The sequence below is a fragment of the Gymnogyps californianus genome, chromosome 3 (assembly GCF_018139145.2).
Source record: "Gymnogyps californianus isolate 813 chromosome 3, ASM1813914v2, whole genome shotgun sequence".
In the NCBI taxonomy this organism is placed as follows: Eukaryota; Metazoa; Chordata; class Aves; order Accipitriformes; family Cathartidae; genus Gymnogyps; species Gymnogyps californianus.
Window position 1 is genome coordinate 100,365,638 of NC_059473.1, and position 25,943 is coordinate 100,391,580.

Below are 25,943 nucleotides of genomic sequence, written 5' to 3' on the forward strand. Positions count from 1 at the left end.
TTTGAAACTACTAACAGGTTGTACTACTATAAAAAGAAATGTATTTTCCTGTGCAGAAAAAGATGAAATGTATCAGTATTTTACTTTTATTGTTCTTGTTTCTGTAGACATAAAAGCAATGTATTCTTCCTAATTGCAATTTAGTAATCCATGTGCAAAGATTACAAAATACTGATATCCTGTGCTGGCTGTACACATCCACACCTGAGGGCAATGCAAAGGCAGCAATTCAAAGATACTTTATATGCAAATGTTGTTTGGATTTTGTCTGCTGAGTAATGGCTGGGAAGCTATGCTTTTTCTTAATATCAATCATTTTATAATGAATGTACAGGTGTATGAATAATCACTGTAATCATAATTACAAATCATTTGAGGAATTATTTTGTTAATATCTATAATTATGTGGCATTCTTGTTTCTACGTCAAAGTGTCATAGTAATGCATGTGGTGATAAATAAAAAGAAATCACTTTATGTTTATGTGATAATACTGCCATTGTGGTAGAATTGTGTTTCTATGGACGTTAATGTTAAATATTCCAACAATTTACATTTACATGTTTTTTACAATTCGCGGTGCCCATCAGAAGTCAATGGAAGAAGAAAAGAAGGAACATGTTGAGAAAGCTGGGGATTTACTGAAATGGGTGTCAAACCTCAGCAAGACACTCAGCAAAGAAGAAGGAGAGAAGGCTGAAAAGACAGATTTGCCAAAGCAGCAGGTACACAGATGTCTTCTGGCAAAACACCACTTCCTCTTTTTAGCTTTCTGTGTTGATTAAAATGACAAAATATTCCACAAATACTTTTTTTTCTCCAAATCACCATCCACATTTTACTAAAGATGTAATTTCACATTTCGTTGTGAGTGGAGGGTTGGGTAAATGAACATCAATGTTTAGGGACACAAACATGTTAGGAAGAAGTGCAAGCTGCTTTTTACAGGCCTGGCATGTGACATATTCTGACACTGCAAAATGTCAGTTTAGAGAAACTAGGCCCTGCAGACCATAACTCAGCCTTTGTAGAGGGACAGTGCATCCTGGCAGGATGGCACTTTGTAGGTCTGCCCCTTTGTCCTGAAATACTTCAGTGAATAAGTCTAGTAACTTCTACCCTGGCACCAGGAAGAAGAGAGTTGGCAGGAGGGGCCTGAGGGCCAGGTTTCTTTTTATTTGCTTTTAAGAAGTTATTTTGAGGGGTCCTCTTACATGATAGTCAGAACTGCTGTCTTAGGGAATACAGCAGGTCTTGACTGAGCCCTCTTTATTGTCACACTAGTCCACAGGCTGCTGGAGTGGCCCATCTTGCCGCCTTTGTATTTAACAGGTACATTGTTGTTGTGTACAGTTGTAACTCTGACCATAGATTTCCATCCATGAAGTTTCCTATCATTTCTAACAGCTCCCCTGCTAGGCTTGTCCCACAAAATAGCTTAGTGACACCTAAAAAGGTTTCAGTAGGTGAAGGTCTGCCTGCACACTGAGCAGCAGAGAGACGGAGCAGTATCTTTTCCACATCCCTCAGTACAGGGCTGGATGTGTGGTCATGCAAACATGATTTTGGCCCTCCTGGCAGCCTGTTCCTGCGTTTTTATTTTGGTCACACTTGCTGGTGCCGGTTAGAGCCACTGGCACAGTGCGTGCATAAATCAAGCTTGCTGTCGGGCAGGTCGGCAGTCCTGCAGTCCCGATGGCCACCGGTCCCAGTGCACTGCTTGTTCATAGAGGATCAGTACTAGTTCTGTTACTGAATTTGTCACTATATCTATAGGAGGAAGTAAGCTTGTATTGATTTGAGCATATTGATTGGTAAATCATTGTTAGGATCAGGATTTGCAAAAACATTCAACACTGGTCTTTTTCTGCCCTTGTTAATGACAACAGTGCAAACCTTGGTCAGCGTTAGGCCAGCGCTCAACTCCTTAGAGCATCTCAGCTTACCATGGCAACTATGGCTGGCATCTTCCTTGTCCAGCCTGAGCCCTCAGAGAGTAACCTGTGAGTCAGCCGCCTCAGCTTCCTCCAGCCTGTGGGAGATGGGCATTTGCCGAGGGTGTTTCCTTCCCTTGTGAAACAGCCCAGCGAGGTAGTGTCATCTTCCAGAGGTGCCTGGTTTTGTGTCTCCACTGACTAGCACAGGTGTCTTGACAGGTTTTGTAGAAACATGTAGACTAGTGGTTTGATAGCTAATGTTAGATGAAATACATTTCACACAGTGGTTTGAGGTTGCTGTGGGGTGTAGCCGTGGAGTGGGTGCAGAAGCTGGTGCCAGTAGTGACAGGGCACACACAGCAGCCACAGCGATGCCAGTTCCCTGAGCAAAGTGGAACTCATGACCCCACCTCCTACCTCAGCCTGCTCACATCGCCTTCTTGCGTAGTGCATACAGTGCTTGTTGTCTTGGTTTCTGTCCAGGCAGCACAAGTGGTGGGATTGTGACTCGCTGGGGTGATTGCAAAGGGAGACTCTGTTCAAGACCGTGTTCAGGCCCTTTGATGCGATGCACGCAGGGACAGAATTGGTTGTGTCCAGACCCAGGTGAATGCAGGGCCCAAGCACCTTGCTAGAGTTCTCTTAGCACCGACATTGAACATATCTTGGGCTTGCTAATGAAGTCCTAGACTCCCCTTTGATACTTAGCCTTTATTTATCAAAACTGAGTGCTTTTCTCTGAAGAGACTGCAGGCAGTTTCTCAGAAAAGTTAAAAGATTAAATTCTCGCAAGTTCCTGTGCCAGAACAAGCGCTTTAGTGGGGATGACACAGAAATGATAACAGGGAGAATATTAATAAGTAATTCATTTTTTCCAAGTGTCTGATATTGTATTTGTCTCTGTCATTGAATTTCATGAAGGTTTGTGGCCTTCTGGTAAGTTTTTTAAAAAGTTATCTCTCATCTAGGTGAGCAACTTCTTGAACATGGCCATTGTACACATATCTTTATAAAGCTGCTTTAAACTGTGCCAACTGTAATAAGTGGGTTTAAATGATTGGTTATTTTTCAAACAAATAACATTTTAAAATAAATTTTCTTTGTCTCATGCAATAGTTTTCTAATACAAACAGCTTATTTATCCAAAAGGCATAGCACAACGATTTATCCATATATAAATGATAAATGGTACAATTCCATAGTAAATAACATCACTCTAAAAATAGCCGGTTCAAAAATCAAGTTCTTATACTATTGAGTTTAGTCCCAGATAGAAATACTATGTTATTTGTTTGTTTTTATATATGTGCCTAGTTAAGTCTTGAACACAGGTTGTTTATTTTTCAGATTTCCCTGGATGAAATGTCGACCAAGAAAGAACAGATAGCTGAAGCTCTGCAGACTACTCAGTCATTTTTAGCTAAGCACAGTGACAAGTATGCCATTTTTTATTTTTGAAATAATGTAAATTAATTGAATCAGTACATACTGTTTGCTTAAAAAGAAATCATATCCTCATCTTACAGTTCCAATTACGTTTCACATACAAATATGTCAGTTTTTTTCTTTAATTTTATAATTTTGTCTTCCCATTTGGGGAAGCTTGGTGCAGTTCTGTGTATTTCAAGAATTTGGCTAGGTTTATATACCTGTGGTCAGCTTAAAAAACATTAGATAGTAATTTTCATTTGAAGCCAAAACAGTTAAAAAATTAGTAGTAAATTTGTAGTTGAACTGTATGTCACAAGTTTGTTTCATCTGTGTCTGACATCAGACTGTTTAAGATACTCAGTTGCTGAGATATCTCATGACTCCTTGCTAGCTGTTATCTGTCTTGACTAGTAATCAGTCGACAAAGGCACACAGAAATGTTAAATGCTTTAGTGATAATTCAACATAAATTCTAGATTAATGTAGCTTCTTTTCCTGAATGACTATAAGCATATCATAGCTTTCTTGAACATCCTTGTAATTAGGCTATATTTTTTTCAAACTACTTTTACCAATTCCGCCCCCCCCTTTTTTGTAAGTAAAGGTAAGCAGATCACTCCCTGCAGGTTACAGATTACTCAAAGAGATCTCCTTCTTCCATTTTTCTTTTTTTCTTAATAGAATGACAGATGAAGAGAGAAATGAAATGGAAAAGCAAGTCAGATCCCTCCAGGAGAGCTACAGCTTGTTATCCAATGAAGCTTTGAAGCAGTTGCAGGAAGCACAGTATCTGGGTGATGAAAAGATGGAAGAAAAGGTAACAAGATTGAAACTTACATTTCAGTCTCTTTTGAGATTTACTGCATGGTTTTGGAACCACACATGATCAGTAAAAGAAGAAGCTGCAATTAACAGTGTGTAAAGGAACTTGAGATTTAATTGACTGAAGGTTTTGTGTATTTGCTGTGGAATACTGTGTGTGACCTTACCTGTGCATATGAACATTCTGCTCATCAGATTTTTTTGTGAAGAGTCTTAATAATGTGTGCCTTGCATGAAGAAAGATAAACAAATCATTCATCTCTTAACTCTTCTCTTAAAAGCCATTCTTTGACTGCTAGATAAGTCTATGTTTCTGCTGCAAAAATGACACCATAAAATAACATGTTAATCTCTCCCATATATCACTCAGAAATGTCCTAGAACAGATCTACTTGCAGTTTTTCTTAAAATTTATCTGGATGTGAGAATGGGAGCACATAACATGATTAGCTCTGAGACACTACAGATACATTTGTTAATGGATCTTAATCTTAAATATGGAATTCTCAAAAACTATGTTGCAAATGAGTGTTCTCATATACACATAGAGACAGTGTCTGTGTACTTAGTTCAAATAATGTTGCCAAACTGACTTCATGCTTTCCATGCAAACTAAATGCAATATTTGGTGCTAGATTATCTGATTCCATGTTGTTGAGTGTATATACAGAAATGCTGTATGCTGTAAACATGAATAGCATGGTTGTTTTGAATCACATACTGTTTCCAAATATTCTAACCTTTCACAGACATTTAGAGCATGAAAATTTGCCTTTCAGGTATATGTTCTATTTGCTCACTCTGCAATCATTTCTTCTATTGTCTTTCACTAACCCTATTTATGTATGCAAAGCATAGGTTTTCAATTCACAGATGCATGTTGATTTAAAATCTTTTATATCATCGTGTGCTGTTGAATGACTGACATAGATCACTTGCGCATTTGAGCTGCTAACATTCACAGCATTCCTCCAGGCCTGGTAAGTACATGTTTTTATGCTTATCACGCATTCAAAAATCAAAAGAAAATTTAAAATATACAGTCTGAAAATAGTGATAGCTTTTCTTTTGTATTCCTTTTTAGGTGAATAAAGTCATTGCTGGTGTCATTGACCAAACGACTGGAGAAGTCCTTTCAGTCTTTCAGTCTATTTTAAAAGGTTTTATTGACTATGACACTGGAATTAGATTGCTCGAGAATCAGCTGATCCTTTCTGGAATAATTTCTCCAGAATTAGGAGTATGTTATGATTTGGAAGAAGCTAAAGCTCATGGCTCAATTGATGAGCAGACTCTGCTGCAGTTGCAGGAATTAAGTAATGCAAAGAAGCTTATTTCAGAATCATCATTATCAAATCTTCCAGTTGTATCAGCTTTAGAACAAGGTCTAATTTCAGAACCTTTGGCTATTAAAATTCTTGAGAATCAACTTTCAAGTGGGCACTTGATTTTGCCATCTACTGGAGAAAACCTGACTTTGCAGAATGCTTTCCAGAGAAACCTGATTTCTCCAACGTTATATACAAAGCTTCTGGAAAGACAAGACACGTGTAAAGATCTTATAGACCCCAACTGTGCTGAGAAGATTTCCCTTGAACAGATGGTTCATAGAAGCATAATACATGAAGAAACAGGGTTAAGACTCCTACCTGTGAAACCACAAGAAAAAGGTAGAATCACGTTCAAATGTGGAAGGAAGATAACTGTTTTGAGGGCAGCCCATGAAGGACTCATCGATCGGGAAACAATGTTCAGGCTGCTGGGTGCTCAGTTAATGTCTGGAGGTATAATTGACCCTGACTCAGGGAAGCGAATGACTGTGGAAGAGGCCATGAGACAAGGGATGATAGATCAGGACACTGCTTGTGGGATCCTCACACATCAGGTTCAGACTGGTGGAATCCTTTGTCCAAATTCAGGACAACGCTTGACTGTTGATGAAGCTGTACAGTGCAACTTAATATCATCTACCAGTGCCCTGCTGGTATTAGAAGCACAGAGAGGCTTTGTTGGACTAATTTGGCCTCACACTGGTGAAATATTCCCCATATCAACTTCTTTGCACCAAGAAATGATAACAAATGAGCTGGCATTCAAAATACTAAATGATAGACAGAAGATAGCTGCGCTTTACATTCCAGAAACTTGTGAAATAGTCAGTCTAGATAAGGCTGCACAATCAGGGATAATAGACATCAATACTGTATCTGTTTTGACCAATGTGACTTTACCAGATAAAATGCCCAACGTAGAAGAATTAGAGTCCCCTTGTAAAAATGCTGCAAAATGGCTATCGATGTATGAATTCCTGCCGTCTGTATTTCATGACTGTGAGGAGGAACATGAAGATTCTGGCACAGAAGACACTGTATGTCATAATTTAGATCAAGCTAAGAAATTATTCATATCTTATCTGATGGTAAATAGTTATATGGATGCAAACACTGGAGGAAGACTTTTATTATATGATGGACAACTGCAAGAAGCCATCAGTATGTTGCTGGAAGGTGATGGTGCTGCGTACAATGCCGATGTGTCAGAAATGGAGTTTAATAACAAACACATAAGCCCGAAAGGAATTAACCTAAAGTCAGCTGGCAGTGTCGACTTTAACAATGTCACAGGCAGTGTTCAGAGCGATTTTTCAGGTGCTGAGAATACTTCGCATAACAGGAAACTACAGGGAGAAGATCTCCATGTGTGTAGACCAGATGTTTGCGATGCTATTGGTACTGAGCAATCAGAATACACACAGGAGATGTTGTTAACTAACCCTACAGAACTTACAAATGTAGTAAGTAGCACTCAAAATTCTGTGAACAGAAATGCACTCAGAGGTCTTGCAGAGGTTTCTGAGTGGACAGAACTGCGTAAGCTTAACAGTCAGAAGGCAAATTCAGGAAACATTGAAGGATATCTTCCAAGCAACTCAAACCCAAATGTTATTTCAGAAACAGAGAAAGAAGAGATTTATATGGCAGACAGTCTGGGTAATGAAAACAGGAATGAGAAAACCTTACAAAATTTCTTGAGTGTGAATGATTTGTCAGATAATGAAACCTGGAGAGAGCTGGAAAGGTGCACAAAATACGAGCCTCATATATTGCAAGCTGACGATAGCAGAATGGTACTGGATAACAGCAAGAAAGATGATTTTCAGAGAAGTCTTCGTTCATCCATCAGTGCAGATACTGAATATAGACTCCCAGAAGAATTGGTTAGTCAATGTGGTGACACACTACAGTTTGAAGATAATGAATATAGTGAGCAACCTCTACAGGACTACGCTGATGTACATAACAGGCCATCCCTAGAGGACTATCTTTATGTACATGGCAGGCCATCCTTGGAGGATTGTACTGATTTGCAGAGTAAGCTGTGTCTAGAAGACGGTGGAGACATGCACTGCAGGCCTTCATTGGATGGCAATACTGTTATACATGATAGACCACCTGTGGGGGACAGTAACAGCACAGCACAAAGGCTAACAGTAGAAGAAAGCAATGTTACATTTGACAAGTTACTGCTGTGTGACAGTAGTTCTGACTCGTCAGTAGAAGGGAGTGATGGCATCCTACAGTTTGAAAGTAACTGCTTGCAGCATGAATGTGGTGAGGTAGCCTCTGAAGATGACAGCTCTCAGTTTGATGATGATGACGATGATGCCTATGAAACACCTCAGGTTGATGATGATGACAGTGATGTCTATGATACTCCACAAATTGATGATGATTCCTATGACACTCCTCAAGGTGATGATGGTTTTGATACCTTGCAGTTGGGGGATGATGGTACACCAGAGCCAGAATTGTCTGGAACATCACTTCCATTAGGTTTTCTAGAGGAGAGGAGTGGTCTAATAACCCTGAGAGAAGACACCAGCTCTTTTCAAGAACTTGCAACTAATGCTGGAGAGAGTGTCCATGTAAATCTGACAGGGCTACCTAAGAGCATAAATGTAGCTTCTGCAAGTGCCGAAACTATGGAAAGAGTCCCTGAGGAGGAAAGGGATAGAACAGGGAGCTTTGGAGAGAAGGAGCAAAAATTACCAGTTACTCTAGAGAGTGAAGGAAGAAAGGAGGGAGGCCTTAGTTCTTTATGGAAGATGTATGAAGCAGAAGTACGCGACAGAAATGAGGAAGATGAAATGAAAGCAGAAGGTGATTCCTATGAGGATGAATCTGAAGGTACACAGGAGGAGGAATATTATGAGGAGGATTATGATAGTTATGATGACACTGACACTGATTCTGACAGTGATGAAGAAATGGATATTTTTTATTCACATCATCAATGTATAAACAAAGGTGACCAGCTGCTAATTTCTTCAGGAGACATAGAAAATAGCGATGAAAATAATCAGAATACTGATGACTGTTGCTATTCTTTAGGCCACAAGACAGGATATACTTTGCAATTCCAGTCTACCCATGAAAATGGAAAACTATCCTCAGGAAAATGTGAATCTGCATCAGATGTTTCTGAGGAAAGATGTGTTGGTCTTACATGTACAAGTGAAAAAGACAGAAAGCAGGAAACAGAAGATGAATATGGGACTTGTGTCAAAAGTAAACACATGTCACAAGGTACTAGTGAGCCTATTCAGTCTGAAAATACCTTTGACACTAAATGGATGTCCTGTAAGAGTGAAGACAATAATAAAACACAGCTTAAGGTTCCAAGTTCTCAGGTTCTTGATGATAGTGTGACATCTGACGTTAGTGTAACAGCCTTCCTAATTACAAAGCAAGCTACTGATGATGATGACAGTACTCAGACAAATTTGCTTCTCTCAGAATGCTTTACTGATAGCATGAATAAAAACAATAGTACCGTGCCAATGTTACATTCAAATCATGGGCAAAGACAGAGAGAAGCAGTATCTGCAGAGGAAAAAGTATTAAATGATATGGCTGGTATGGAACAACTAAAGGAAAGTTCATCCCAAATGGACAATAAATTCCCTATGGATATGCCTTCTGTGAGTGATGGTGATAGTTCATTTAGTGACCAAGTACATCCAGTCACCAGTTGGAAGCATGGTCAAATAGGAAGAGGTTTTGAAATTCTTACAGAAAATAAAAATAGAGTAAATATTATGGAGGAATGTGATATCACGGGGCTAAGTAAAAGTCCCATTCAGATGGAAAGCCTTGGGGAAATATTTGATGCATCAGTAATTAAAGCTGATAGAGAAACTCCTGTTTTAAGTAAAGAAAAAGTAAATGTAGATCAAGCTTTGCTTGATGTTGGAAGTGGTGCGAAGTCAGATGAATTTAAGAGAGATTTTAACATTTCCGCTTCTTTAAAACAATATACAACAGACATAAAAGAAGGCGGCAGTTCAGAACTGGATAAAACTGAATCCTGTTACTTTGAGGACAGGAAAAAAGGGAAAAAGGGCATACAGAATGAAAAGGATTTTCTGCTAAATACGGAAGAAATACATTCAAGTGAACTTAACACTTATTCTTTTCCCCCAACTGATAGAGTGAAACCAAAGGAAATTAGCATAACTAAAGAAACAGGGAGAGTTATCTGTCAAAATACTGACAATGTTCCTAAAAACTTTTCAGAAAACAAGAGCAGCAATGATAGTGAATTTTCCCCAATAAAAGCAGATGCTTTAGGAGGTATTGAGGATGGCAAAGAATCAGGGAATGGGAGTGAAGTGCTACCCTCTGGGAGTCATACCCATACCACTGATGTTTCTTCTGCAATTCTGAGCAGCATAGGGGCTGACTTGAATTATGGTGCCCAGAAAGAACATGAGATGCTGAAAAACACAAAGGGAGAAAATTTCATGGCCAGTGAGACTTATTCCCTTGGAAATGGTTTCAAAAAACAAACGTCCATGGAGTCATTGCAAAAGGAAACAGGACCCTGCAAAGATTTTCAAGTAAAGGAAGGTATTTCACAATCACCAGAAATGTCTGACACACTAATGGAAGATTTAAAGAATATATTACAAAGGAAACTGAAAATGGGACATGTTTACTGCAAGCAGGAGGGTGAACCCCTGAGTTACTCTGATACCAAAATTTTAATGCAAAATTTACTTACAATGGTTAGAAGCACCCAGCTTGGGAGTCACAGGTCTAGTGGGTCAAATCTCAAGCAATTAAGCGATGCTGTTAGAACTGCGTTAATGGTTACCACACCGTGTACAGAGCCAAAGGACAGTGATGCTCTTTCATTGCTTTGGCCTGATTGCAGAAGTCCTGATCTTCTTCGTGATATTCTGAAGCAGGAATCCTGCAAGCAAAAGATGGCCGATAAGAGTGAAACAGACGTGAAAGCTCCTGTTCCAAAACTTACTACTTCTGAACTCCTGGAGATTTTTCAAATCTCACCTGGAGATGAAAGTACAAGCAAGTTAGAAGAGCTGATAAGTGGTTTGCTTACAAGCTCACAGGTGGCTGATACCACCACAGAACATGAGGGTAAAGGCAAAGTAGATGGGCTTTGTAGTCTTTTCTCAACAGAACAATTGGAATTTGGATCAGAAATTACTAAAGAGAAAACATTGGCAGACAACGCAGCTGTTACTTGGAAAAGTGACCGGGAGCATGGGAAGACAGACAGCCTGTCCAAAGGCTTTTCTGAGCCTGTTTTCAAAGCAAAAGAAGCAGTCCTGGAAGACACTCCTACTAGCACGGTAAGTAACAACAGCTGGTATGTGCTACGTGTCCTGTGTTAAAGGAATTGCATGAATCCTTCCAAGTGCTGGAGAGAATAATTACACTGGAAAAATGGTTGAAAAATTAAATGATAAATTTAAAATAAATTATAATTAAAACAAGGACTTATATTGCTTATTTTCAAGTCTGTCAGTTTGGAAAACCTTTCCTTATTGTTAAAACTCATTTTCAGGTCGATGGAGTACAGCAATGTTTAAAGTTAACAGAGAAAATGCGAGGACATTTGGCAGTGGTTCAAGCTATGAAAAGCCACCTAGATAACCAGCAGCCTATTAGTAACAACCTGGAAATACTAAAAGATGAACTGGAACAACTAGAGGTAAGTAAAGTGTTTTTTATGCTGGTACTTCAGTGACAGGTGCTAGAAAAAGCCCATAGATTAAAAAAGGGAGAATTCAAATATAATTAAAGTAATTCAGATTTAAACGTCTTTCTTGCTTAGTAACTTAATGCATTTTATATATATTCTCTTTGTAGTCATTTGAATCAGGACTGGCTACCTTTGCAATTATCCTAAAAAAGGACATGAAGTTGACAGAAGAGTTTTTAAAGTTTTGTAACAGGGATATTCCTGAAGAGAAACTTAAAGAGCTAAAGATAAGCTATGACTATTTGCAGGAAGCATTTTTGGTGGTCTGTGATACATCTTCGAAACGAGCAAAACAAATAGTTTGTGCTGTCGACTCGGAAATGGTATGTTTTTATCAATGTACGTTTTTACCTTGGTTTTCTTCAAGGTAATTTGGCTAAAAAGAAGGAATTTGGTTTTGCTTTATTTTGTTTTATCTTAATATAAAAATACATGTATGATTCTATTTAATATGATAGAAAATGTGACTAGACTCCGGGGGCATAAATAAATATACAACTTCACTTTCTAGTCCAAGCTTGCAGTATTACACCAGCAACTTTTAAGCAAACTGCAGAGATTTTCAGACTGGATCACAGAAAACAGTAAAACCATGAATGACTTCACAGGGAATGCTAATGATATAGAAGAGCTGAAGAAAAGTTTACAGCTATTTAAAGTAAGTATGCTTTATGGCAGCTGTGTTGGTGCTTCTGACAAATGTTGCTACTTATTATGAATTATTAGCTGGGGTTTGTATACCTGCTCATTAACCTCTATTGCTTAAACAGACAGCTAGAACTAATTACTTAAGAAGACAACTACTTGATAATTCAGTAATACAACCTTGTTGATTTGCTTTTTCTCTTGAAAAAATTTTTGATAGAGTTTGGCTTACTGAGAAAGCTATTGGTTCTGCTTACATTTGTTGCAATAAATCTGACCCTTTTTGGAAATCTAATTTATAATACAGATATTTTGGTGATTAAAATTGGATCTTTATGCATAAGGTCCAGAATCTTTACTGCAGTTTAATTACCTTCCAAATCAATTATATGTGAGAACAAAAGGTGGGGAAAGATAAAAAGCCTCTTTATTACACACTCCATGAAATGAGTCATGAAAAACAAATCACATCAAATTTTTAGTAAAGTTCATACACCTCTGTATGTATGAATGATAAAAATGACATTATTTTACTGTGATTTAATAGGGTTCCATTATGCATGGTAATGTCATAGGGGCTGCACGGTGCATAACTATGGGCAGAATTTGCCACACTGCTGGAATGGGGCTTCTCGCTGTGGAGTTAATGGAATGCTTTCAAGTAAATATTTTAACATTTCTGGGTCTTCAGACCTAGAACCTAGAAATGTTAAACCTAACCTGCCATAAATCTTCCAGAGTTGAAGGTCAGGCAGTTTTCAGACATGCATGAGGGAGCAAAGAAATAGAGATGGTCAAGGTCATCTTATTTATTACTTGGACATGGACTGTCCCAGAGGCAAACCATGCACAGATTCAAATGCCATATCTGAATGTGTCAGAATCATTCTGACACAGAGTTTTGATTTACTGTGGCTAAACTGTCCCCAAAAGCATTTTGGAACGGGGGCTAAGAAAAGAGGGTAGTGATACTTGTGTTTTATTTGTACTGAATTTGTCTTCATTGCTAGTCATTTCCTTCTCTTCATTTACAGAACAGTGCTGCAGAGCTCAGCTGTAAAAAAATGCAACTGGAGTCCACTGCATTTGATGTTCAGTTCTTCATTTCTGAACATGCTCAAGATCTTTCTCCTAATCAGAGCAAACAGCTGCTGAGGCTCTTAAATACCACCCAGAAATCTTTTCAGGAAGTACAGGAAGCAATAACATCTCAAGTGAAAAGTTTAGAGACTCAGTTACAGGCAGCGCAAGAGCTGGGTGATCAGAAGGTTTGCCTTCCTGTGTAAATGTGTGCTGAGTGTTTCTGTCTATGGATGAGGAATTTTAATACCAGCATGCAGTATTAATTGTATTCCTATCTTCTCAGTTTTTACTACAGATACATTCATAGTTCTACAGAGATGGTATTGATCAACTTTGGTGAATTGTCATTTTTGTCTTTCCTTGGTACAGTCACAGAAACAGCATATTAGATTATGGACAGACACAGTTGTGGGCATTAGGATCTGTACAGCCTGAGGTGACCAGGTCTGCTCTTTCTAGCAATGAGAGAAATTTGCTTGAGATTTCTCGTGGGTGTTGTTTGTTTAGTAGCTATATCAGTAATTAGATAAAGCAGCAAACTCTTCTGGCTGCAGCTGTATTGATCAGTGAATTTACTATTGCACCATTGCTCATCACTTCTGTCCTGCTGAAGATTTTCTTTTCCTTTAATTTGCCAGGTTGTCTGCTTATGTGATCTTTTTTTCGAGGTCTTTATAGTCAAAGAACCAGATTTGTTTAAATCCTTGCTACTGTGGCTTGTTTTGACTGAGACAGGTTAGAGGGACAAACATATGAGTAAATCAGCTAAGATATTTGCAACTGTACGCATGGGCACTGGGAAAGCTATGAGTCAAGTTGGGACGGTTACCTCTTCGGCTGACATGGCTGCAGTTGGCAAGCATAAGCAGCCTTTGTAGAGTCAAAGGAGGCTGATAAGATGCTGCAGTGTAACTGCATCTCCTCTTCTCTCATGGAAGCACTGTTAAGACTCAGAATCACCACCTCAGCCCCCAGTTTATGCAAAATGAAAGGTGTTTTAGCATTCTGAAGACTTGGTATTATTTTGCCATTCTAAGAACATTTGTTTCCACCATACTTTGTGAAAGAAACATAAAATTGAGTAAAGAAAAGGCACAGATAATTTTTCTAGGACTTAGTAACAATAATGAGCTTGCATGTTTTGTTCTTTTCTACTGCTTAAAAAGTCAACATTTGCTATTCAGGTAACATATTATGCATACCAACAGAGCTAACTCACAGTCACAACTAACCTCTGTTTTGATATCCTTTTTTCAGAATTAATAGTGTTTATCACAGGTTTCAAGCGGTTAAGAGACTGGATTTTCACTCCTGTCGTTCGGAGATTTCATCTTTCACATATGTGCATGGCCAGACTTCTATTGGGCAATTCCATCAAACATGGTCTCTTTTACTTACAACATATTTAAGGTTTATCCATAACTTCTGTATGTTCATCTTGCTCTTTGTACCACTGCTATCATGTTTACAGCATACTTTTAAAATGATTGCTTTGCAATATTGATGTTCAAAGGTAATTCCTATTAGAGTGTCTGTTAGTTCCTGAAGTGAGGATGTTTTTGTTTTATTGTTCAATTGTACTTGCCTCTAATATAGGATGTGGCTGAACGGCAGCAGGAGTGCAAAGAGAAACTGCAGGAAATCTGTGATTTGCTTACACAGACTGAAAATCGACTCATCGGACAGCAAGAGTCTCTTGTTATTGGAGACAGCAAGGCTGAGCTAGAACAATACCAGACCAAACAGGAGGTATGCACAATTCTAGTCAGATAAGTTAAAGAAGACTGAGTGCAGAGGAGAGTGACTAGACTCTTTTGTTGAGTAACAAGACTTGTCATGTGAGAGGAGAGTAAAATAGATTTGTTTGACCTACCAAAAGTAAAGTCTTAATGGCGTGCATTTAAACTGCTGCCCATGAATACACTCCAGTATGTGCCAGCGGGAGAAAAGAAACTTTCAAACTAGGAGACACTAGAATAGGAAGTATGTACTAGACATTTCAAGAAGCACTCTTGGAGCAGTCATGAAATTTGTTATATATTAGCTTAAGATTTTTCCTGTCGGATGTGGTAAAATCACGCTTGTTTATTATGCTAAAATAATTTAATCAGCTTTTTAACTGGTATCAGGGAGTGCTTATTCTTGTTCACAGTATTTTGAAGAATTTTGCTGCAAGGCTTTCTCTTGCCTGAGGCTTTCCATTGCCTCACTCTTGTTTTGGTTTGAATTCTGTTTTTTCTAGTGTTGCTTGCAATCTCCTTGGTGTCCTCGTGTAACAGAGCCCTTTCAGTTTGCTTGCTTTCCTATTGAGACCTTGCTTTGGATCCTGTCATCTGTAAGCTTTTACTCTGTCCTGACTGATACTAATTGAGTTCATGATAGTTAAAGGACTGAAGGACTTGGTACTCCTCTTCTTCCTCCTTCTCCTAGTAGTTACTATACTGTAGAGCTCCAAATCAGGTTTAGTAATTTATAAAGGCAGAAATTTCCTTATTCATCTTGCCTTGCTTTACTTATCTTCAAAGTAACACAGCTAGTTGGTTGAAGTTCTCCTTATAGTTAGTGGAAAGATACAGACACCCCTGGGGTACCTCTTAATATTGCTTAAGAATTTATGGCCTAAATGGGCTACCCATGGGAGTGAAGAACTGATATGGCATATTCTTCATTTTTTTTCCATCAGCTGTTTGTGACTGCCTAGCAGACTAGTTGTTATTTGCTGACTGATTTCTTGTAGACGCCATTGTAGAAATGTGTCTCAGGAGGGGAATGGGGGCTTAAAAAAGGTCGTTTTATAGATCATGTCAGAGCTTTCATCCTCAGTGAGCTGTTTGAAAAGGAGCACAGAGATCTTTGTCAGAGAGGATAATCTTGTCTTGATATAGTGTCCCCAGGAAAATCTTTTTAACATACTTGCTGAAGTGTTAAAACGAGCCAAACTATATTCTATAATTGCTGCAAAACCTGTAGTCTAGAATGAGAATCAAATGTTTTGTCTTGCAGCTTCAGGAGTGTTACACTGCATATAAAGAAAAAAGAAATTCATTATTTCAGTAACTGGGTGAATGTATTCAACAGCATAATTATTGTTATAATTAAAGCTCGCCTCAGATAACTGGGAGGCAGATTTTTTTATCCGACTCTGTCATAGGACTAGGCAAACTGTTTTGGATAAACTAAAACTAAACATCTGTCCTCTCTGAAATTTAATAGACTTAAACGTTCTTTGGAGATGGAAATATTATGATTGGTTACAATTAAAGAAAAATATTCTTATGGCATTTCTGGCCTGAACAAAACCAAGAATTATGGGAAAACTTCCACCTGGGAAAGATGACTACAAGTTTCTGACTTTCATTCAGTCCCCTTTATTTTCCACAGCTTTCTGTTAGGACAGTAATGGAACGGAATTTGTCAGGAGACTCACCTTACTAACTACAGTGTAGCAGATTTACTTTATCTCTTGATATCTAAAAAATAAGATATCATGTGTGTACGTGGAAATACAATATTTGAGCTGCTAAACAAAGGAAAAAAGTGGTCTCAGTCTGAATAGGAGTGTAAGCCAACAGACTTGCAATTTAAAAAAAAAAAAGACAGATTGAGCTGCAGCAACATTGTCAGATGTTGAATTAATTGGATTTTTTTAATAGTCCTATCTGCAATTTAGTAATGTATCATGTGCTCTCCCAAGTTAGAAAGGACCAGTGTGGTGCTTACCCCTAGAACAGAGGTAGTTCCAATAAAGTTAATTGGAAAGATCTGGTGAATAATTTACTTACTCCTATTTGCTTTCTTTTTTCTCAAAAGGAGATACAAAAAGACATGAGAATGAGTGCCCAGACACTGGCAGAGATTGTGAAAAATACTGAAACCTTCTTGAAAGAGAATGGAGAAAAGTTGTCACAAGAAGACAAGACTAGTCTTGAACAGAAACTGAATGAAGCTAAGACAAAGTGTTTGCTCCTTAGCCAGAAGGCAGAAGAGTCCAAAAAAGAACTGGATAAAGCTATGACAACAGCAATTAAGCAGGAAACAGAAAAGGTTTTTAGGCAACCATTTCATACCTTTATTCAAACTTTTTACGTGTCTTATGGGATTAGTCTTGCAACTTATTATTGTGTGGTGGGTTGACCCTGGCTGGACGTCAGGTGCCCACCAAAGCCGCTCTATCACTCCCCTCCTCAGCTGGACAGGGGAGAGAAAATATAACGAAAAGCTCGTGGGTTGAGATAAGGACAGGGAGAGATCACTCAGCAATTACCGTCAAGGGCAAAACAGACTCGACTTGGGGAAATTAGTTTGATTTATTACCAATCAAATCAGAGTAGGATAATGAGAAATAAAAACTAAATCTTAAAACACCTTCCCCCCACCCCTTGCCTCTTTCCAGGCTTAACTTTACTCCCGAATTCTCTACCTCCTCCCCCCTGAGTGGTGCAGGGGGATGGGGAATGGGGGTTGCGGTCAGTTCATCACACATTGTTCTGCTGCTCCTTCCTCCTCAGGGGGTGGACTCCTCACACTCTTCCCCTGCTCCAGCATGGGGTCCCTCCCACAGGAGACAGTCCTCCATGAACTACTCCAACGTGAGTCTTTCCCATGGGCTACAGTTCTTCACGAACTGCTCCAGCATGGGTCCCTTCCACAGGGTGCAGTCCTTCAGGAACAGACTGCTCCAGCGAGGGTCCCCCATGGGGTCACAAGTCCTGCCAGCAAACCTGCTCCAGCGTGGGCTCCTCTCTCCATGGGGCCACAGGTCCTGCCAGGAGCCTGCTCCAGCGTGGGCTTCCCATGGGGTCACAGCCTCCTTCGGGGGCATCCACCTGCTCCGTTGTGGGGTCCTCCACGGGCTGCAGGTGGATATCTGCTCCACTGTGGACCTCCATGGGCTGCAGGGGGACAGCCTGCCTCGCCATGGTCTTCCCCATGGGCTGCAGGGGAATCTCTGCTCCAGCACCTGGAGCACCTCCTCCCCCTCCTTCTTCCCTGACCCTGGTGTCTGCAGAGCTGTTTCTCTCACATGTTCTCACTGCTGTTGCGCAGTAACTTTTTCCCTTTCTTAAGTCACAGAGGTGCTACCACCACCGCTGATGGGCTCAGCCTTGGCCAGCGGTGGGTCCATCTTGGAGCCGGCTGGCATGGGCTTTATCAGACATAGGGGAAGCTTCTAGCAGCTTCTCACAGAAGCCACCCCTATAGCACCCCCCACTACCAAAATCTTGCCACGCAAACCCAATACATATTGATATACTGTGGAGAGATTAAAATAATATTTCATTTGGGTGACTAATAAACTGTTTGCTGGTTTATTTTCTTTATAAAATAAACAGCAACATATATGTCAATCAAAAATTTTGTTTAATGTTAATGTATTTTAAATGGTCTGTTTGCATATGATATTTTGTAGTGCCTAAAGAAGATTTCTAAACTGAAACTGTGAAATTTCAATGTAGGTTGCAGCCATAGAACAGCTAGAAGAAAGTAAAAATACAATAGAAAATCTCTTGGATTGGTTATCAAATGTGGATAAAGAAGCGGAGCATGGCCGGAAGTTTAAGCAGATGATAGAACAGAATGGAACACACTTTGAAGAAGGAGATATGAAGGCTTTGGAAGGAGAGGAGGATGATGTCAATGGTAATCTGCTGGAAATTCAGCAAGACATTGAAACTCAGGTGGATGGACTAGTAAAAAGCACAGAAGATAATCTGAACCAGCAGTATCAGAAAGTCAAGGTACTGTTACTGGGTTTATTCAACATTTAGGTGCTAAGCATATCAGTCCACATTCAACATGAGTGAATTCAATCTCATCCTTTCTGTCGCAGACTTTGGAACAGGCACCAGGAAGTTAGTGATATACAGTGGTAGGAATTTCAGTAGTTAGAATGTATTGTGAATTTGTCACTTTTTTGCTGTTACTATGGTTGTTTCCTGCAAAATAAGAAAAAGGACATATTCTACAAGGTAAATGTTAAGAAACCTGATGGTGAGTCTATTCTTAATTTTAATAGTAAGAAATTAATGCAGGTAAATAAAATGCAAAAAGCAGCAACATAAACTCATACCCTTTATGTGACTTTTTAAAAAATCTTTGTAATAGCCAAATGATTCAACCCCCTGCAATTCCCTGTGAATACCGATTACCAATAGCTGCAAATAATAGTATGCTGAAATGACAATCTTCATTCCCTATAACTAACACATGGGCAAAGCACTATTTGAAGGCTTCAGAAGGATGAGTTACATAAAACCACAGCTCAGCATTTTAAAAACAGATTTTCCAGGTAAGGTAATTGGAAGCATTTAAAATACTAAGAAGAGCTCAGTTTTATGCCTTTTGTTGACTTACAGTTGAGCAACCAAGAACTTTTAGATGTGGTTTGATGGACATGTTGATGAAAATTATTATGCTGATAGCTGATACTATTTGGGATTTCCTTTCTTATTAAAAAAAACCCCAACCTAAGAAAATAAGATCATTTGTTTTAGTATATATGATGGTTTTACTTCCACTTTTTTGACAGTTCATTTCTGCATCTAATGCCTGCAGCGTAATTGCCCACTGTGCTCATGGAAGAAAAGCATACCAGTGTATTTTACATAGCTATATTACATGGGAGTAGAAGACCTTCAAGAATGGAGATTTTTTGAAAGAATATATTTGAAATACGGTTTTTATTTGGCATACCATTCTCGTTCCTATGACTTAACTGTTTTTTTGTGAGATTGAAACAATTTACATACATAGAATGTGTCTCGATTTTTAATGTCAAAAGGACCTGTTTTATGGCCAAGTATATTTGATAAGAATCACTGCTCTTGAAATTGAAAAATGAAATTAAAAAAAATCAGATAATAATGTTTGTTCACTCAATATAAGAAGGAAGTATCTGTATTCTTTTTAGTGTTTGATGCTTTCACTTCTTTTGGTCTGTTTGTCTGAAATGGGTAGCTACAATATACGTAACCGGAAATGGAACAGTTTTGATTTGGAAAGTGGCCTACCTTTGAATGCTTTATTTGATAAATCCTATTTTGAGACAAGGAATTAGGAAAATTTTGATTACACTAAGCACGCTACCCTAAATGTTAAGTAATAAGCAAATAATTTTTATTAGGAAAAAAAATTAAAGAGATTGATTATGTCTAGTTTCACTCTACAGAGTTGTCTTTTAGAAGTACAGGGGAAAGTGTTTGTGTGATATGTGTATCCTAGGATTTCCGAGTTCCAGTGATATTTGAAGACTCCCATTTGGTCATGGCCTGTATATCTGGCTAAAATTACCATTGGATGTTTCGTAAAATTTTGAAACTGCACAGAAATACAATGACCAGAAGTCATGCTTTCACTTAAATTAATCACAAAATGTTTTTTGATAAATAATATGAAAATGAGAAAAGCTTTTTATCAGTTTGATGGACTTTGTTTTACTCCTCGTTTCTAAGGAACCATCCGAGAAGGTGCTGATCATAATTTATTCTTTTTTTTTCTTGTAGGCTCAACATGAGAAAATTATTTCACAGCAGCAGGCTGTCATAATAGCGACTCAGTCTGCTCAGGCACTGCTTGAGAAGCAAGGGCACTACCTTTCACCTGAAGAAAAAGACAAGATGCAAAGGAACATGAAAGAGCTGAGGGCTCAGTACGAGACTGCTTTAGCTGAATCAGAACGGAAAATGAAATTGACTCATTCTCTAAGAGAAGAACTTGAGAAGTTTGATTCAGACTATAGTGAATTTGAAACCTGGCTGCAGCAGGCAGAACAAGAACTTGACAATTTGGAGGCAGGTGCTTCTGACTTTAGTGGTATTATGGTCAAACTGAAAAGGCAAAAGAGTTTTTCAGAAGATGTTATATCTCACAAAGGTGATTTACGGTATATTACAATTTCTGGACAAAGAGTTTTAGATGCTGCAAGGTCATGTAGCAAAAGAGATGGCGTGAAGGTTGACAAAGATGGTATTGATACTTCGGCTACGTATGCTGAAGTGCAAAATAAACTGGATAGTGTTTCAGATCGTTTCAAATCTCTCTATACTAAGGTAAGTTTTATTTCTACTGACTACTACAATTGATTTGGCAGTTTGTATAAAAAGGGGTTAGCTAATGAAACAAATACTGTGGGAAGTTGTAAATTCTTTGTTTCTTAGATAACAGAACAAGATGCTCTTCTAGAAGATCTGCTTTAGTCAAGTGCCAGACTATTTAAGGTCTGAACGAATGAAATTTTCTACCTTGTGTTATAAGGGAGAAATAAACCCAGATTTCTTCATTGTTCTTTCCAGCCTTAAACAAACTGTTTGAGTTTATGACAGTACAGGATGTCTGATTAACATTTTGGGGTGGAAAGAAATTGTAATACTTTTAGATGAACAACATTTCTTTATGTTCCTTGCGATATTTCCCACAACTGCTTATTTACTTGGCTTCCTACTAATGAGTATAGAAAGAGAGAGACTATGCCAAGATTAACATTCAAAATTTCAGTTTGATTTGTATCCTGAAATAGTTTGTCCCAATGTGACTTTTGTTGTCAGCACTAGGCATGCAAGAATGTAGTGATTTGCGGATAGCAATTCTTTTCCACTACTCTGCCAAATAAACATTTTATCCTTAACAATCTGAGATTAGCCTCTAACTAATGGGAAACTAGCAGTGCAAAATCCTCCATGTACCTTAGAGAGGGAAGATAATCCAGCTCTCTGTGCCAGGTTCACGTATGGAATCTGCCTGGCAGAACTAGACAAACATCACCAACCGGTCTCACATGCCAGCTTTCCAGCTGTTTTCAAAAAACCAACAAAGTATTGTTCAATATTGGTAATATTCTGGAATTGTAAACTTTTGAGATAATTATTAATCGAACCATTTAAGAGACAGTTGCTGTCAGTATCCTTTGACTGTGCCATTTCATAATTTTCTAAGATTGTAGGTTCAGACTCCTTAGTAGAGCTTCAGTGTCCACTGATACAGTGCTGGTCTGCAGCAGTTGCCATCTTTGTCTGGGAATTTTCATCTCTTTAACATTTTCTTGCTCAGAAATGTCAATTCTGTGAATACATGGATTTGATCGCTTGATTATAAAAACAGTGTAAACCCTGTTCTCTCAGACAGTTTGTGAAGAAGGCTCTCCATTTACAGAAGCTCGTTTTCATTTTCCCACTTAACTTATATGAACAGTGAAGCTAAAAGCTTGTAGTAACACGTTAGATTTCCTCCAGTTGATTTATTGGATTAGTTTGAGTGTGAATGTAAAGATTTCATCGCAAAATTTTCAGAGCTTACGCACGTAAAAATCCTATGCCAGCAGCTTGATTTGTGGTCTCAGATTTGTCAACTTGCCAAATTCTATCCTTTTCATATATACATTTAACACAGACATAATGGACATGCTTTAAATATTTGACCACAAATACACTGAGCAAAGTAGACTTTTGTTATTAAATCATGTCTTGAAGGACAGACTTTTAAAAAGTACGATCTTCCACAATTTGTGAGATCTTCCAAGTTGTAAATGGGTTTGTGGTAACCTTTTTGCCTTTTGTAAAAGCTTCTTGCTTTTAATAAATATTTATATTGCTTTTAGTTTACACATATATATATATTCACACACACGCATATGACTTTATAGGCTTATATGTTGAAGGAATCTTAAAGTCAGTTCTTCGTTAACTGGTTATGTAAATGAGTGCATTCTATGTTTGCCCACCAGATGGAGACCAAGTACCATATGTAAATATTAAAGTACAGTGTGTGGAAGATTCAGAATATAAATATTTAAAGTAACTGTTTATAAATATTATGACTTGATACAATCAGATTTTGCTTGTGAAACCATCTCCAAAAAGTCTGAAAGAGTTCCACTGACCTTTTTATGTGACGATTCACTGTATACATTTTGGGGCATGCTAACATATATAGGACTAATAGGATCTTGGTCAGATGACATTCTTAAGTGACCAAAACAAAGCATATGTGCAATACTGAGCCATATCACTTTGGATTCGCTGTGCAGATAAGGTATTTATGAAAGGTACTCTGCTGTCCGTATTTTAATGAACATATACATATCTTCTGATTTTTTTTGAAAATTTCTAGCTTCCACCGGCTACATTTTTGGTGTCAGAGTGCTGATAAAGAAGCTTTACATTAATGGATCAAAAAGTATTCCTAAAGCTTTTCCTGTTCTAGTACAATGGGTTAGATTCCAGTTTCCCACCTGCATCAGTGAATTGATCCTAAATCATGCTTGAGGAGCACAAACAGGGAAGACCTGTGTAGCCTGTCCAGCTGTTGTGCCTTAGTTCAGAAATCAGTTAGGCGGTGTAATGATGACAGGAAAAAATGATGCAGTATTTCAGGAAGGAAAGTATGACCTTGAGATTGGTGTGAAATGCAGCGCACTGTTTAATGCCTGGGTATTTGCTTGTTTGTTCTCTACTCTTTTAGTGTAGCATCCTTGGAAATAACCTGAAAGACCTGGTGGATAAATACCAGCATTATGAAGATGCCTCATCTGGACTTTTGGCAGGTCTCCAGGCCTCTGAAATAGCTGTGAACAAACAACTATCAGAGCCAATTGCAGTGGATCCCAAAAATCTCCAAAGACAACTAGAAGAAACCAAGGTGAAAAGCTTTAAAAAGCAGAAGTACTTTTGTCCTAAAAGGAACTGCTTTTTGTCTGAAAAACAGCATAATCTAATATAATCCAAGTGGCTGCAGGCCAAATTCTTGCCTTGCACGTGGGTGTGCAACTTTTATAGTTCTGAAATTCAGCTGTCCAGAGTGTTATCTGAAAAGCACTAGGGTGAAAAAAAATGGGGGACCAAGATGCCATTAGCAGTGGTGAAAGCAAGATGTGTTTCATATCACTTAGCAAATGATAGGGTGAAATCTGGAAAGTTTTTGAACTAAGAAAGGATTTAGTGATTACAGTTTGCTATCAGAGTAGGGCTTGGGACTGAGTTCCTAATAGAGAAGACCATTTGATGTTTGTTGTCTGTGACTCTTGCTTTTTTCTGTTCACATTTGTGTGTTACTGCATTATGAAAGGGATCATACTGGATAAGCGGTGTGATGTGACTAGTCTGTTTGCCTGCTTCAGTTGTATCCAGTACTATATGCCCTGCAGAGAGTGAATATACCATAATTTGCAATGCACAGAAAAACAGTATTTTGTTTTTCTTTTTTTTTTTTCCCCACTGAGGGAGTAACTCACAATTTTATGTAAATCCTAGTAGAGGCAAGACAGGTTAGTGATGAAGCTTGTGAAGGTAAAACTCCGGTTAGTTGCATGAAATTTAGGTTTATGGAAGGCTTTAGGAACCCAAGTATAAGGTGAGTTATATAAAGTTTCATACAGTCTGTCATCTTTGAACTGACTCCTATATTTTCATAAACACATTCAATCATCTATAATGTAATCAAAATGCAAGATTATTTATTTTTCAGTGAGCAAGGCTATTGGTCGGGCATTTCCTCACTGTTTTGTCTGTGCAATGTGGAGTATCAGAGCAGGTCTGATATGTTTACTATTGACAAATGATAGTCCATGGCTCTTGGAAAGTATGTGTTTTAACCATTTCCCTTACATCAGCCTGAGCAGTAGTTGCCTTTACCACATGGTATCTTTCAAATCTGCCACTGGAATTGCCCAACACTTTGGTGCATGACACATCAGAGGAGACAAATCACAGCGATGTTGTAAGACAACAAAATTACAAGTGTAAATTTTGAACTCCTAACAGTGGAACAATTTAGGTACATTTGTGCTTCCAAGTGCTAGAAAAGTAGGAATAACACCAATTACAGTTTGAAGCTTCATTTAAACTTTTTGTTCCTTATGCCAAAACGAATTATATCCTGTATAATGCCAATTTTCATGCAAGTAATAGAAAAGGAGTGAGTACTGGGGTTCTTTTATGAAACGCCTACATGGATTACTTGCCACACAAAAGAGCACTCAATGAATATGAGCTGGGAAGAAGGGAGAGGATACAATGTGTCAAAAGATTCAAAGGAAGAGAAAAAACAGGAGGCTGAAGAAAGCAAGCCAATTAATGAAAGCAAAACAAAGCATATTTTTGAAGGTCAGGTGTTGCAAGTTAAAGCTGTCCCTTGTAGCCAACACATGCAGCTGATAATCCAGCTAGACACAGACCTTGGCAGCATGGTGAGGTCTAATCTTTTTATGGAGATTAACTGTTCTTCAGAATATTCTTCAGTGCCTCTGGCATCAGCTTGCTTGCTTTCTGTCAGCATACAAGGTTTTCTGGTACGTCTTTTTTTCTTTTTTTTTCCCCCCACAAGTACAGTATATTTCTCTAGTGTAAGGAAAATTCCTCTTCAAGTCTATCTGAGTTTTATTGTGTCAAGTGGGTTAGCAAGACATACTACGTTCTGGCATACTGTTGTGCTCTGGATACCAGTGCTGAATGCACTGACATGACTTCTTCGTCCTGGCAGGGCAGATAGGATTACCTTTTGAGTCATACGTTCGTTGAGTTAGTGTGTATCAAAAAATGAATAAGAAGTCCCTTCATTTTGGACTTGTATAAAGTTCAAGTGAATCAAAACAAAGATACATATATACACTAGCACAGAGGCCTGAAATAATTTAAAGACTATTCACCCTAAAGTACTTTTATACACTGGAGAGAGAAAGTTACTTTCAGAAGTTGATTCAGCCTTCCTTTCTTTCTCTGTTGACTCTGGAGCGAGTCATGGCTGGGCTAGTCTCTAAACCTGTGTTCCTTGGTTAGATGGACACACCTAGGCAAAATTCAGTGACACTGGCTCCAGGAGGTTCCTAAACTGTGAAGGTGTTCATCTTGTTTCAAGCTATTCCTGTTTACACTACGATACCAGCCTGATCCTTTGTCAATACAACATGGTGAATGTGTAACTACTGCTGATGACTATATGTTTTTCCCCCTAAATTGTTCTCTGA

The 25,943-nt window shown here is 38.4% G+C and overlaps 1 protein-coding gene across 5 annotated transcripts in view; it reads left to right on the top strand.

The window, feature by feature from the left end:
• The window catches only part of DST (dystonin), a 315,541-nt gene that overhangs the window by 193,328 nt on the left and 96,270 nt on the right, over positions 1 to 25,943 (top strand). For all 5 annotated transcript variants that reach the window (XM_050893474.1, XM_050893475.1, XM_050893476.1 and 2 more), the window contains 8 exons: positions 590 to 724; positions 3,284 to 3,372; positions 4,049 to 4,184; positions 14,585 to 14,737; positions 16,799 to 17,032; positions 18,445 to 18,726; positions 20,491 to 21,036; positions 23,444 to 23,620. In XM_050893474.1, coding sequence (XP_050749431.1) covers positions 590 to 724; positions 3,284 to 3,372; positions 4,049 to 4,184; positions 14,585 to 14,737; positions 16,799 to 17,032; positions 18,445 to 18,726; positions 20,491 to 21,036; positions 23,444 to 23,620 — 1,752 coding nt within the window. The remainder of the gene's footprint in view (positions 1 to 589; positions 725 to 3,283; positions 3,373 to 4,048; positions 4,185 to 14,584; positions 14,738 to 16,798; positions 17,033 to 18,444; positions 18,727 to 20,490; positions 21,037 to 23,443; positions 23,621 to 25,943) is intronic.